A 15,692-nucleotide genomic window follows, 5' to 3' on the forward strand; every position below is an offset into this window, starting at 1 on the left:
ACTGTTCATTGAAATGGAATATAATTCAAATATATATATAAAACTATACATATATGTATAATAATCTAAATTTTTCTAACTACAATATTAAAAAGTAAAACATACTTATGGGATGATTTGTAATGTTATTGAACCAACATATCCAATATGTTACCAATGTAAACTCAATCAAATTATTGATCCTTTGTAATAACTTTTATTATATTAAGACTTTAAAGCCCACTGTGCATGGTTTTAATTTCAACACTTCTTAATTTGGAAGAGTCACATTTCAAACATTCAAGCCTTTGTGTCTTCTGGCTACCTTTTTAGACAGTTTTCAGTGATAATAAGCATAACCACAATGCTGAAAAGTACCACATCATAGTTTGAAACACATCACAGGAATAACATCTTAGTAATAAAGAGTCAAAAGTCAAGAGATATCTTTAGTAAATTTTGGAGGATTTAGAAAATTCTGATGTCCATGACACTCACTGGCACTCAGATATATTTTCTGAGTTTCAGGAAGCATCTAGGGAAAGTACAACTTGCGGTAATAGGTTCCACATGCCGCATTAGAAGTCACTATTCCTCATTTAGATTCAGTCCTAGGTTATATTTCAATATATTTCATATTTGAAAAAAGTGCAACTTGACACTCAAGGATTTTAGCCCTAAGAAGATTTTAATCCTGGAATCTAGGAGTATATGTTTAACTACCCTGCATTTTTGATAGCAAATGCACATATACCAATGATAATATTTATCTAGATTATCAAATGAGTTAATTGTCAAATTAATAACCATAATTATTTAAACCCTTTTGCTCTATGATTGGCAGGTAAGAACAATCACATGATTTCCATGTGATTAATGCTCTGTATTCAAACAAGACTCCAAGAGAAGAGAAACGTGAACTGGTTCTCTATGAGTTATTGGTTTCTATTAGGACATGCACATTCTAATATAGAAAGAAAGCACTTTTATGTTTTTAACCAATTAATATTTTACATGTCATTCTTGGATCTTCACCATTTTTAATTTTGTTTTCTTATATAACATTATTAAAAATGGATAAGAGTTAAGCATCTATCATGCAGGGTTGGAGAGATGAAACAGCAAGTAAGTTTCTTTCCATGCACAGGGCTAAACTGCATTCAATCCCTTGCACCCCATATTATCCCTTGGGCCCCACCAGGAGTGAACTCTGAGTACAGAGCCAGGAGTAAGTATTGAACATAGCTGGGTGTGGTCCCCCAACAAAACAAAACAAAACAGAACAAAACAAAACAAAAAGAAGCATCTGTAATTAAACAGGTAACTTGGTCACCAATGTTTAAAACATAAAAAGTATATAATACTTGTCTTTTGTTTCATAATTATGTCAAATTATTTAAGGAAATTAAAAGCTATGATACTTAGGGACAGTGGTGGAGGGATTTTCTATAGCAAATATACTCTGGTAGTGGGTGTGGTGTAGTAACTTTACATGATTCAGACATCAATATTAATATTGTGATCCTGGTACCACAATGAAAAATCAATGATGGATAAATAATCTTAATGTGCATATTTCTTCCTTTAAAGTTGAAGAACACATAGGACTACAGAAGAATTAGAATCACAATTAAATCACACAGTGTTAGACAGTGTACACAAGATAGGTCTAGAAAACAGAAAAAAATCAAAGAAAAGTTATACAGCAGGTAATGTATAAACCAGGTCTAAATCTTGCCCACTTTAAACTTTTACTTACCTTTTCAATTTAAGAGATTTTAGCATGACTGGTAGTCATAAAAATGCAAATAAATAAAACATAGGAAAGTTTAATAGTAAAACAGAGAGATAAACGGACACAAAAGAAAGAAGAGACAGAGAAACTGAGAAAGACAACACTTTGTTTTCCTTGATTTTTTTAATGTTGTTTCAGATTGCTTAACAGCTATTAATTGTGCTTTGCTGAATGATTGCGGGATTAATAAAATTTAAGGCTTGGTTAAAGTTTTAGCATTAAAAGGTGACTTATCAAACAAGTTAACAAACATAACATGCTGAATAAAAGCAAAATCAATTACAAATTGATTCATTATTAATTTGAAGCATCCAAGAATTATGCAAATACATTTCATCAACTTTAAAATGTAAGATTTTCAGTTAAATATTACTTCCAACGTGCATAGTTCACTAACATAATATTGACTGTGTTTACACAGACAGCAAATTAAACATTTGTTAATATGGACTATATAGTCTCAATAATCATGATAAATGGACACTACATTCAAATGACACTAAAATTCAAATTGAAAACAAATAATCAAAGGGCTACAGATTGGTTTAAAATAGCTTCACATCAATAAGTCTCCGCTTTCCATTCTGCAACTTCAAAATTTTTATTTATTATTACAATATCACTATAGAAAAATGAAGTAAGAATAATACATGGAAACCGAAAATGAATAAAGTTTCAAGGACTATTAACATCCTATAATACAGAAAAACACAAATTACTGAAATAAAATAATTATTTCAAATTAAAATATTTGCAGAGGAAAAATTACAGAGAAATAGTGCACTGAAAAGCTCAATAAATAAAGATAATCAGATAAAGTCTTATCGATTTATTCAGTTACGTGTTTTCAATTCATAAGAACAAACTCCAAGAAAGAGAAATAAGAATTTTTTGTAAAATTTAACTTTACAAATTGACTTAGTATAGGGAAAAGTTATTGGTTACATTCTTCTTCGTATTAGGTGAGGTGCTGCTTTATTTTTGCTCCTTTGAGGATACAAATGTGAAAAAAAAAATGGAACATTTAAAATCTGTGAGGGCAACTAAAGGAAATTTCCATGTATATCCCCATTTGTTTCTAATTTATATAATAATACATATAGGTATTTTTAAAATTGTATATTAAATACGTTGAAAATTGAAGATACACTGGTAATTCAAGGACCAGTCCTATTGTCTACGTGTGGTTCAGTATAATTTGAAATATATATCTATCTCAATGACTATAGTAACCGGAAGTGAAATAGGAATGGAGAGTGGTTATCTGTAAAAAATATGAAGGAGCAAGTGTACTCAAAAACAAAAGCACTTTGGGTACTTTTAAAAATCTTTTCACCTTTCTCCCTCCCTATGCCTCTCTATTTTTTGCTGTTATTTTGCTTGTACCGTAAAGAACTGTGCTGAATTAACTGTGTTTTAAGTGAAATTGGACAAATAAGTCTCAGCATGTGGAAGTGAGCACATCAATGAACTGGGCACTAAAGTTTCAAAGCATACTATCTGATTTCAAGAACTTGAGGATCAGGGTCAAAAGTTCACAGTACCCTATCAGTACCTGAAAGTCTCTGCACCAAACAATTATACTTTATCATCTCTCAAGTACTCAGAGAAATCATTTTCCTTACAATAAGGAAGCCATAAGTAGCTTTTTTCATTCTAAATGTCACCATAATAGGAATGTCCAGTTGCTCCAGCAAAAGACATTACTCAACAAACATGGAATCTCCTTTTAAAACATTTGAAATGAATTTAGAAGGGAGAGTTTTCAAAATAAAAGGTTCAATAGAATTTACAGTATTAGCAATTTAGCAAGTTACAAATATGAAGAGAGGAGAGTCCATATAGAAATTCTGTTGCTGATTCATTTTTTATTTCAATGAAATTGATGAGGGGATACACTAATACACAGTTTTGGTATTAATTTCCTACTATCAAAGATTTTAGCTATTGGAATATTTAACAATCCAAAATTGTGTTTGGATGTTTTCATTTACCATCATAAATGATAATAAAAGGTATTTTATAAATAATAGTAATGGCACCAGGTAAAAGAGCACATTCTCAACTGCCATACAAAATGCTAGCTAAAACATGACTTTTAAAAGTGTAGTACAAAGGGGGAAAACACTAATATATTTATACTGAGGGAGCTGATTATATAAAATTAGCTTTTTGTTAAAATGGTATAATCCAATAAATCTTAATTTGATATTCTAGGTTATATTTATAGAATATAAATTTCTATAATTTATAAATCTCACATGTTTCCATCTGAGGTTTAAGATATCAGTGTAAACTCATGTTAAACAATATATTAAGGTTCTCATACAAATGTACTAGTTAAGTTGGATAAGAGTCAATCAGGTGAGGTGTGTTCCCTAACATATTCAATATTAAGTGGGAAAATCAGTGGTTCTTTCAGAACTCCATATAGATATCTTAAATGCTTTGGTACAAAGAATGCTATTCTAAACTGATTGAAGACAAAATTTTACACTTTATTATAGCAAAGAACTCTGAATATTTATACACATATCAGTGTGTTATTATATGCTGTTAGAATTATAACGACCATATAGGCTGAAACAGAGATTTTCACTACAATTTAAATACCTGTATGGGAATTAAAGAATATATGGTATACACATATTTGTATACATATATCAGATTGAATATAACTCTTATCAAGTATTTTAAACAGATTGAATTCACTTTTTCTTTGGTTAATAACATTTGCAAGATAAATATTTTAGCATTTCAGTGACAAAGAAAATTAAATCAAAATCTCTAGAGGAGAACACAATATAAACAGCTTACATGAGTAATATCTCATAATATCTTCTAACAGGGAAATTGCCTATATAAACTGGACATAACAAGTGTGGCCAAAATTTGGGAAGTTCTTTGCGGGGGTTAAGCCACATCCAGCAGTGTTTAGGGCTTACTCTTGACTCCAAGACTGGTGATCGCTCTTGGTGAGGCTCAGGGAACCATATGTGGTGCTGGAGACTGAATCAGGGTCAGCTGCTTGCAAGACAAGTGCCCAAACCCCGTTATTATCTTTCAGACCTGTTATTTTGTTATTCTTTTCAGGACGAGTTGATGAGGAGCCATAACCAGCAGTAACTCAGTGGCTATACTGACTCTGCTCAGGAGTGACCCCTGGCAGTACTTGGGGGACCACAGATGTTGCTAGGGATTCAAAGCAGGGCTGGCTATATGCAAACAAATGCCTTAACCTTTGCACTATCTGTCCCACCTTGTTTTACCAATATTCTTTTGAAGTATTATAAAGTGATAAATTTACCTTATTACATATTTCATTCTTGAAACACATATACAGAATTCTATAGAAAATCAAAATTAAATCAGAATCATCTGAGTTTACCACTTTTGTTCTTATGTGTAATGAATTCACTCAGACCATAACTTCCTCCATTTTTGCATACCTATCCCTTTAATTGAGATATTCACTGTTTCCTCATCTAGACCAGAGTTTCTCAACCTCTTTCTGACTGTGACCTCCTTATATTGTTTCCTTTCTATCCCTCCACTATCCTACCAGCTGTCCCACTAGTCTCATGGAAAACCCACCCGGTTCATGAAATTTGTCCACCTGGGTCCCCTGGGAATATCCTGAGAACCCAAAGGGGACCACCTAGCTTCCAGGTGAGACGCACTGATGAGACAATTGATATGGCTTTCTGGCTGGTTTCTCTTTCTGTTATTCAGTTCAATTATCTTCACAATGAGTTTGACTAACATTTGAGCAGCCTATGGACAAAAATCCACATGTACTTTTTTCCTATTGAGTTAAGCATGAACTATCAGTCTGGTTGTTCACTCCACGTTGTATCTAACCATCCGTGTCAGTCTTTTCCATCCACAACTAAACCTCCTGCTCCATAGTCAACATTCTGTAGGCAAGCTGAACACAGTGTAGAATAAGAATTTTTCAAGGACACTTCAATATCCAATGCTTATTTCCTCTACATTGTCAGAATGACTGCTAAGTTCACTCAACAACTTATTTCATCTTATCCCTAATATCAATAAGCACATCTCGCCTCACCATTAAACTGAAAGCTCCTTTAAAATATCACTGTACCATGCACTGTTAATAGTACAGAACATAATAAAAAATAGTATAGAACATTTAGGAGTTCGTTTGGAATGCTTCATTACTCTAACCCTTCATCAATTCTTTAGAATCTACATCAAACATCAACTTTCACAAATTGCTATCCCTCCCAGCACAAGATAGGAAGGATAGTGTCTGAAGAGGCAACAGGATTAAGAAGTCAATTTCTATTTGCCTTCCAGTTCTCTGTTATTATCTCCTGATCATCTTTTCCTGAGAATAGGCCTCATATCCTGCTATGCAACCATGTTGAGATGACCTCAAGTAGAAAGAGTTGAGACTTGGTTTTTTTTATCCATTTATTCCATCAATCTTACACTGGGTTCTAAAATTATCATTAAGTTCTATCCTTATGTCCTCCTATTCATATGGAGGATACTCAGTAAACTCATAATTGAGCAGCCATATGACCCAGCAATTCCAATCCTGAGTATATAAAGGACAGGAAAATATTCATTCCAATGAATGCATGCAAACCATTATTCATTGCAGCACTCTGTGATTTAGCTAAGATTTGAAACCAACCTAGCTGCCCAATAACAGATAACCGGATCATGAAGATATGGTATATATTCACAATGGAATAGTTCAGGGTTGTCAGGAATGAGAAGATCATACAATTTGCTGCAACATGGAAACATGGATGGAATGGAAGCCATCATGTTGAATGAAGTAATACAGAAACAGAAGAATAAAGACAGGATGATATCACGTACATGTGGTATTTAGAATAACTGAATCAGGGAGTGCAATGTTTTAAATAGGGTTGTCCAGATCAACTTCAGCCCCACAGTATAAAGCAGAAAAAACAGTGGAGGGGAGGTAGAAAATAATCAGATGAGAAGCAATGGGAGCCAGGTCAGGGGATTAAAGTACAAAGTTGGTACAAAGGAATGGTAGAGCCAAAGATCCAAACCGCAGAGTGAACAACAATGAAATCAACAGACACACACATTACCAAGTGAACTTAGAAAGGTGCCTGTCAAGAGGGCAGCTGGAGTGAGGGGCATATGGGAGGGAACCTGAAACATTGGTGGAGGAAAGTTGACACCGTTTGTGGGATTGGTGATGAGAAATTGTATATCTAACATTCAACTAGGAAGAACTTTGGAAGCCATGGTGCTTCAATAAAAATTATTTTTAAACAAATGTAAAAGGTGTTTAATCAATCTTATTTCATATAGGTTAGCAAAGATGATAAGCTTTCTCACATAAGATGGATACACTAATTCATCTAAATGGAATGGGAACATATAGCATTTTATGTTAAAGATCTTATTTGGAAGCAGAACTTCCTTAGCACTTTAAGTGGTCACCTTGAGTAGCAGAGTGGATGGACCTTGCTAAGAAAAAGAAGCAATCTCTCTCTCTATCCTGCCCAATCCAACACAGGTCAGAAAATCAGCTGTTATTCACTTATTTTTTCCTTCTGAATTTATTAAATTCTAAAGGTTCAGAAATTTTCCATTCTGGCAAAATACTCAATAAAAATGGTCATCAATTTGAATGATTTGTTTTCTCATTTATCCATAGATTTTTAAATGTATGCTCTTACACTTATTAGGTCATCTGAATCTCACTACACCTTCAGATTGAAATAACACAGACCTCATACTCTCTTTTCTACATGGAAATGAAGCTTTCAGAGGTCATTTGCAAGATCATGTGGAAAGTAAATTTTGTAACATTGAGTTTAAAACTTTCCACTCACACCAGTCATCACTGGCAGCTAAAATTATGATCATGGGCTGCTGGGCATTAATGGTTACATTGTCAGCCCATCTCAAACAAAGATCCTCATATCTCACTGCTTTATGGACTTTAGGATTTCTTTCCATGAATGGTATTTGCAACAGACACAGAAATATCCAACTTTTCTTTCATGACCAAATAGCAGTGAACCTATGCACTGGGTCTATGTCATTGCAGAGATGATATCCTGACATTTTTCAGGACCAAGCTCTGATCTACTTAACTGAGTTATCTAATTGATCTTTCAAAGAATGTTCTAAAAGAATTTCTTACATGGGTAGAAAGGTCACATCCCAGTCTAGGTTATTATAGATGAGTCCTAGCCAAGGACTCCATCATAGGAAGATAATACTCCTATCCAGTCTTGCCCTGAATCAAAACTCCTACAGTAGAAACTTGACTTGGGGATCATAGGCTGCCTCTGAGGGTTTGCTGTGCCCTAACTATCTTTACTCCATAAGTGAACACATACATATACACATTAAGTAAAATATTTTAATCCCCCATTGCATCAACAAAACATCACTACTAGTGACAAATTTTAGAATTATCAGTGTTTAAATATAGTTAATTACCACTATTCTAAGTCATATATTTTACATGTTCTATGAATGTTACTAACATTTCCTGAGCGCCCCAATAAGAGAGGTGAAAGAGCAGCCATCTCTCCATTTAGTAAGCCTATCATTATACCTTGTATACACTCTTAAAAATAATTACATTGCTCGGATGGCTAGTTTCACATTGAATCTCCATCAGGTAGGGTCAGCAAGATGGTTCAACAAGGTAGAGCATATGCTTTGCAAGCAAACGGTCTAGGCTAGATCCCTAACACCACATGGTCCCCTGAGCATCTCCAGGAGTAACTCTAAAAATAAGCTGAGTAACTCCTGAGCACTTCTGATGTGGCCCCAAAGCAGTAATGACAGTAATCATAATCACAATCATAAGTCATCAAGTTCAGTCTCTGATGCTACAAGCTAATAAAATCGGATGGCAGGGAAATCACATCCTCTCATGCTAAGGTCATCTATGTCTGCTGTTCTTCCTGTTATACTACCTGATTGATAGGACTTCTTCACTAAATGAGCATCTCAATGAGTGCATACTAGTGTAAAGCATATTGGATCACTGAGAAAAAGCTTTCATGGGTGTCTTTGTAGACTACTATTTCTGAAATAATTATCTTTGGTATCTTTCTACAGTTCTACACTCCTTAGCACAATGGAAATTTGATACCAGGAGTGGGTGCAATGAATAAACAAAATGTCAAATAAGCTTTTCTTTGCATCTCTTCACATGCACTATGGATGCTGACAGGCAGAATTACCTTTTCAAAGTCCCAAATGGGGTCTCAATTGCATCCAGTAACCTTTATCATCTTGAAAAGTAAAATGTGACAATCCTGACAATTAGTATATGTATTTCAAAGTACTGTTTAAAAATAGCATGTGCTTTCTTTAACAAGCAAAGTAAAAGAAAGGCATCAGGTGCCACACATAATGTATGATAACTTGAAATACAAAAGTTGGTATATTATCAGGAATGAGAATTTACAAATGTCTTTTCTTATGGTGCAGGATAAATTCTACAATTTTTCACTATCTTAAGTCACAACCTTGTGACATAATTTATCTCAACACATTGTTGGAAGGTTAACACCAGGATTTTTTCTAAATATTCTGCAACATAGGTTATATTTGAAGACAATTAAAAATGTAGGAAGGATTTGAATTCACTTCTTAGGTGCTCAAAGTAAATACCATTAGAACATCTTAATATCTGAAAGACCAATTAAAAATAATTGTCTTTTTAAGCAGCAGAGTAATTTTACTCAAATAAAGATGATATAACATTGAATTGCCTGTCAGATATTTTTCAGGTGACAATGATTTGCTTAGAGTTACACACTGGTAAAACTAGCTAAATTAAATATTATAAAGAAGAAGCAATAATTTGAAGTGAGCTTCTTATTCAGAGACATTTTGAAGAGTAACCAAACTTCAGGTGCATAAAATATTTAAATTTAAAACACATTTTCATATTTTAGAAGTGCCTCTAAATATGTACAACTATATATGACAGTGGCACAGTGTAAAGCTTTAGAAAATTCAGAACTGCAAATCATGCTATTATTTGGTGTTCATACTTTTCAAAATAATTTCTCAAATGTGTTCCCTTATCTTTCTGGTAAGCATTACTTACCTGACATTTTAAAACATATTTTCTCACAAATATTTCACTAACCTTCCTCTTGTTTAAGAGTATTTCTAGCAATTTAGCAATTGCCATCATATGTAAACACAGATATTTATTTTACAACATTTTATTTTTAAACATTTCATATATGCTGAAAATTTTGGCAAACTACATTGTATCTATTTGGGGATAAATTCTTGCATTTGACATGCCCCCAAAGAGTTAGAATTCAACCATACCATATTTCTATACTTTTGCAAGTTTTCTTGTAGACAGATTTGCTCTTCATTGAATGTTACACAAATATAAATAGGTATCATGCAAAAGAACCATATTCCTTTGTTCTTCATGAATTAGAAAATAAATAGACATAAAATTACAAAAATTCATATACGCAAGCTTGCAAATATTTGTTGGGATGGCTTGAGCATTTCATTGGAGTTGAATGGATTTTGTCACAGTAAGTACCGGCAACTAGCAAGAGCAAGTTAAATGCACACAAACACACACACATGTGCCAAACCAATAAAGAGGTACAGACACACCAGATCATGCAGAAGTACAAGGCCTCATTTGGGGTATTGGATCCATGTTATACATAAGCAATATTATATTTTGCAAAATAGGTCAGAGAGCTTTCTTTAGATGGATGTCTTTTGTGCTTTTGTAGGGGTGGTTGCTGTAGGCCTGCAGCATGCATTTGCTTACTTTGCTGTAGGTGACACCTCAAAGTACATATGTAAACCGGAGCAGAGTGCAGTTCTAAAATAGCTGTGCATGGGGTGGGGCAGAAACAATGAGGGAGGAGGGAAGGGAAGGGAGAGACGGGGAGGGAGCGAGAGGGTACTCGAGAGGGTACTCTTTCGTGAGATTCAAGGGTGAAATTTCCTTAAATACATTTTGGCCTTCATTTTCCTTTTGAACACCTTGCTGTGGGGGACGCGTGCCCCCTTCAGAGTAGAGCGCAACCTGCGCAAGAGATCACTTAGCACTAGTTTCCACCTTGGAGCAGATCTTCCTACCTTTCCAGTCTTAATTCTTTGACAAATGGCTGCATATCGATGGTTGAGCTCTGAGATTTTGGGCTCTACTACTTTCCTGCAGTGGTCGCCGCGGTTGGCCATCAGGGTGGTTGCTTGGTCACGCGTGGAGTCCACTACTGGGCGCACGTCATTCATTTCAGCCTTTAAGCGCTATATTCCATGAGCAAGAGACAGGGTTTGAAGTTAGTGACCAACGGAAGTTCAGAGCCAGAGAGAGCACAAGAGCAAAGACAGGAACAAGAAGATAGGAAGGGAGAAAGTGGGAGGGGAGGGGCACTAACAAGTCCATGCAGAAAAATACAGAAGCAAAAAGTCAGTTTTCATCAAATAGTCAACTTCTATTGCTTATGACTGGAAAATATTTATTGATTGGATTTTATTAGTCTGAGGAAGGGCTAACAGGGTGAGTTGTTGCCATCCTCTATTGCCTGCAACCATCATCAACAATATGTTTCTATTTAGTCTTATTTGACTTTCACTCAGTTTCCAAAGGATGCAACCACCTTTCACCTGCTCCGGAGGAAAAGCAGCTAAAGGACAATCATCCATTTCATCGCAGTTCTTCTGAGTTCTTTCTTGCTCCTCAGACTGAGGCCACAGCAAGAACTGATTTTCTAGCAGAAATGAATTCTGTGTCAGATAAGGGACTGAAGAAGGTTCTGCCTGTGTCACGAGGTTAAAAAATGCTAGAGGGGCAGTAACTCATTTCCTTTAACTCCCCAAACTTCAGCAGAAGATGCCAATCCCAGGTCAGAGAAATAGTATAGCAGGTGGGCACTGCCGTCGAATTCAGCCAGCCTGGGTTCATTCCCAGCATAGCATGTATCCCCTCAGCACTTCTGGGAGTGATCACTGACAGCACCCAGATGGGTGTGACGTAAGAAAAAAGTGCCATTCTCTGACTGCATGTCAAGATTGAACTAAAGGCAAAAATGAATTACAAACATTTAGGTAAATAAGCTTGGATATAGTGAAAATACTTTTCTAGGCTTTCAGTATAAAGGAATTGTGATCCTTAGGGAAAAAAAGAGAAAAATCATATTGTTTAAGCAGAAACTACTTCTGATGTCCATGAGATACTCAAATAAAATTAGCAAAAATTCTAGGAAAATTTTTAAAAATGGAATTATTAATTTAAATGAGATTTCAAAACTGCCTCTTTTCCTATTGAATTGAGAAAACTTAAAAAAAGAGACAATAGGGCATCAGTACAATATATTTTCATATCCCACCTTTCATACTATTTTCCAGGAACCATTTATTTTGAAATGAAGAGTAAACTGCCTTTGGGAACAAAGGGTTATGATATTCTAATACTCAATCTCTATTAAAAGAAGACACTGTGACATTTTATATATATTTCAAAGTTCAAACTTCAATTTTCTGTAAGCTAAATATTGTTACTAAATTCTAAGACTTGGAAAGAGCAGAGGAAAAATGTTAAAACCATTGGATTACAGAAGTTTACTCAAATGGTTTTGAACGGTGTTGGGAGACCAATCTTTGATTGTACTACTATTAATAAAATGGGAATGTAGTTATAGTATGATGTACCAGTATGCACTGAATTTAATTCTCCTAAGAATCTAAGTTTCAAATACATAATTGACTATAGAAAAAATCCAGATTCCATAAGTGAAAATTATTAACTCGTATCTGAACTAAGGAATAAGAAGTAGAAGGAAAGAATGGTGGATCAAGGGGAAGGAAAAGGGAAGGAAGGAAGAATGGGAGGGAGATATCAAGAGAAGATAGGAAGTACATTTCCCTTTTATTAGGAACCCCTTGCAATGTCTTAAGACGAAGGAGATTGACTAAACTCTTATTTGAAAATTACATTCCGTAGTATTTAATTTGCTACCTTAAGAATGTCTTCTTTCTGCTGAGGTTTCTTTTTCTCAGATTCATCCAAAAGTGTCTCAGCCCGAATGATCCAGTTTGAGATGTGATCCACATTCTGGTCAAAGTTTTCCATGTGTTTCTTGTATTCCTTAATTTTACATAGATACATCATGACATATTATTGTTAAACAGTATTCTTTTCATAAAGAATTGCATTCCTAATAAGCCTAAAACTCTACAACTTTTATATATAAATTGTAGTACAAAACATATTAAAATTAACAGTTATATTGGTACGAGAATTTAAGAGATAAGATAAGCATTAAAAAGAATCTGCAATTCCTATAATTTCTCCAAATCATATTAGATACTTACATAATACAGGAATGTAGGACATATATGAGGGCCAATAAAAAACAAAAACAAATAGTAAAGATAACCTTAAATTTAATTCCCAAACTTTGGTATCTTGAAAGATTTTCTGTGAGGAATATGTTTTGATAATCCTCTTAAGAGCTGCATCCTACTTTACACAAACTTAAAGAGAAAAATTCATTCAAATGACTTGTTGGTGCAGATGCCATATAGAATTAGCACCAACATGGACAAATATAAAATAAATACGTTTCATATAGTATTGTGAATCAGCACCCAGGTGGAGTTGAGAAATGTGCAACGCAAACATATTCTTTAACACTTAGGAAATTGGTGTCTCATGATGTAGAGGAGTTGAAAATCTTTCAGCCACTTCTCTTACCAACAAAAGATTTAACCACTCTTCTGCTCTGGAAGTAACAGCTATCCAGTTACTGTTCAGAAGACTCAGTTTATCCTCCACCAAGGTCTCCTTCTTGTCCAAAAGTGACTTCAATGACTCTCCCACTTCAGTCACACTCTTTAGATGAACTTTCTGTTTCTCAATTTCTTTCTGAGTAGCCTGTGGAAAGGAAAACATTGGCTTTTCCTCCAATCCATTGCTTTCAAAATGGCCTCATGTTATATTATGATGGTAAGATTTTTCAAGTGCTTCATTTACATACACTTCCAGCTTTGTGAGGTTCAAGGAATACAACCTAGGCTTTCAAATGCAAATTGCTTCCTCTACCTACAACTAAGTTGCATTCTCAGCTCAACTGTATCCCAATGAGTGATTAAAATCATACTATATGTACTACGGTGTCCTTATTGAATATATAGGGAAAAAATTCTTATGCTTACTATAACTAGTCTGATGTATCTTTAAAAGTGTATGCACTTAACAGATAGATATATGATATCTTTTGTAGTATATGTCACTGTCACTGTCATCCCGTTGCTCATCAATTTGCTTGAGCGGGCACCAGTAACGTCTCTCATTGTAATACTTATTGTTACTGTTTTTGGCATATCCATTATACCACTGGTAGCTTGCCAGGCTCTGCTGTGTGGGTTCGATACTCTTGGTAGCTTGCCGGGCTCTCCGAGAGGGGTGAAGGAATCAAACATGGGTTGACTGCATGCAAGGCAAATGCCCTACTGCTATGCTAAAAGAAGGTTTTTTTAGCGTAAGGTGTCTTTCTATCTTTATGATATTCCTACATAGTACTTCTAGCGATCTTGCCTCCATATGATCCAAGGCTGGTCCAATTCAAAATTACTACACACGGGGGCTGAAGCGATAGCACAGCGGGTAGGGTGTTTGCCTTGCACGCGGCCAACCCGGGTTCGATTCCCAGCATCCCATATGGTCCCCTGAGCACCGCTAGGAGTAATTCCTGAATACAGAGCCAGGAATAACCCTGTGCATCGCCAGGTGTGACCCAAAAAGCAAAAAAAAAAAAAGACAAAAAAACCCCAAAATTACTACACACTACACACTGGTGTATGGTCTTACTTTTGACAACACAAGAAAGGGTCCAAAAAAGATTTAAAATAGTGTATAGATATTTTATATAGGAGAGACACTGTTGCCTCAATTCCAAGAGTCTTCTCAATTTCTCTTTTCCCAATGGAATACAATTTGAAATCAACATTCTTGATGTCAAATGCACAAATTAGCCAGCATGCAGAGGATTGCATGTCATCTTTTACACAGTGGTGAGCTTGGCAACTCATAGAGAGAAGTACTTTATGTATATTCAGAAATATTATCGTGTCTGGTAAAGGCAGAACTTGCAAGTCAGCACTAGAGATTGATTTTACATAACAATGAGCCTGCACAATGGACTCTAGAAAATTATGAAAAGTGCCTCCTTCATGTGAAAAGAGCTCTTCATTGGTTTCACTGGTGAGTCATTATAAGCCAGACAAAAATTTTCTCTCCCTTGTATAGGATAGGACGTTTATAACTGTATATGTTATATGTTTCTCTATAGACTATGGTTGAAAGGACAGAAAAATGGACAAAGGGTGTTTCCTCATTAAACTCATATTGAGTATGTATGCAAATCAACATTCCCTATATCTTATATTCCATATTAGTCCTTTGTCATTAAAGTTTGCTCATTGCCAATGTATTCCCTCACAAAGATGAAACCAAGTGATGCCTGGATCAGTATCATTCTCTTTTATATGTCAAAAGTTGACACTGTACCTTGGCTTTGGTTGAAATAGTTGTTTACAAGGACATTTGTCTCCACTATGGCAGGCAATGAAAATGACAGCAACATAAGTTTTCAGATCTCAAAAGAGATCTTGAACTTAAAAATTAGTTCACAGATCACAAACAACTACTATGCATTAAGCATCTGCCCAAAGTCTCCAGCTAATTTCATTAAAGTTTGTGTAATGCCCAATGGTTTTTCTTTCAGTTAATGAGAGCAATAAAATAGGAAATGTGGGTAAATGCAAATTGTCATTTTAGGTTCCTTGATATAAAACTATAAAGGTCCAAGACGTAAAAGTTATTATCATTATGAATGAGGGAAATAGGCAGTAAATATCATGGCAGTTCATGACTACT

The 15,692-nt window shown here is 34.9% G+C and overlaps 1 protein-coding gene across 1 annotated transcript in view; it reads right to left on the reverse strand.

The window, feature by feature from the left end:
• The window catches only part of DMD (dystrophin), a 2,715,231-nt gene that overhangs the window by 1,354,006 nt on the left and 1,345,533 nt on the right, over positions 1-15,692 (reverse strand). The window contains exons 36-38 of the mRNA XM_055122927.1: positions 13,509-13,688; positions 12,771-12,899; positions 10,889-11,059 (exon numbers count right to left, since the gene is read on the reverse strand). Coding sequence (XP_054978902.1) covers positions 10,889-11,059; positions 12,771-12,899; positions 13,509-13,688 — 480 coding nt within the window. The remainder of the gene's footprint in view (positions 1-10,888; positions 11,060-12,770; positions 12,900-13,508; positions 13,689-15,692) is intronic.

This window comes from Sorex araneus, chromosome X, assembly GCF_027595985.1.
Source record: "Sorex araneus isolate mSorAra2 chromosome X, mSorAra2.pri, whole genome shotgun sequence".
NCBI lineage: Eukaryota > Metazoa > Chordata > Mammalia > Eulipotyphla > Soricidae > Sorex > Sorex araneus.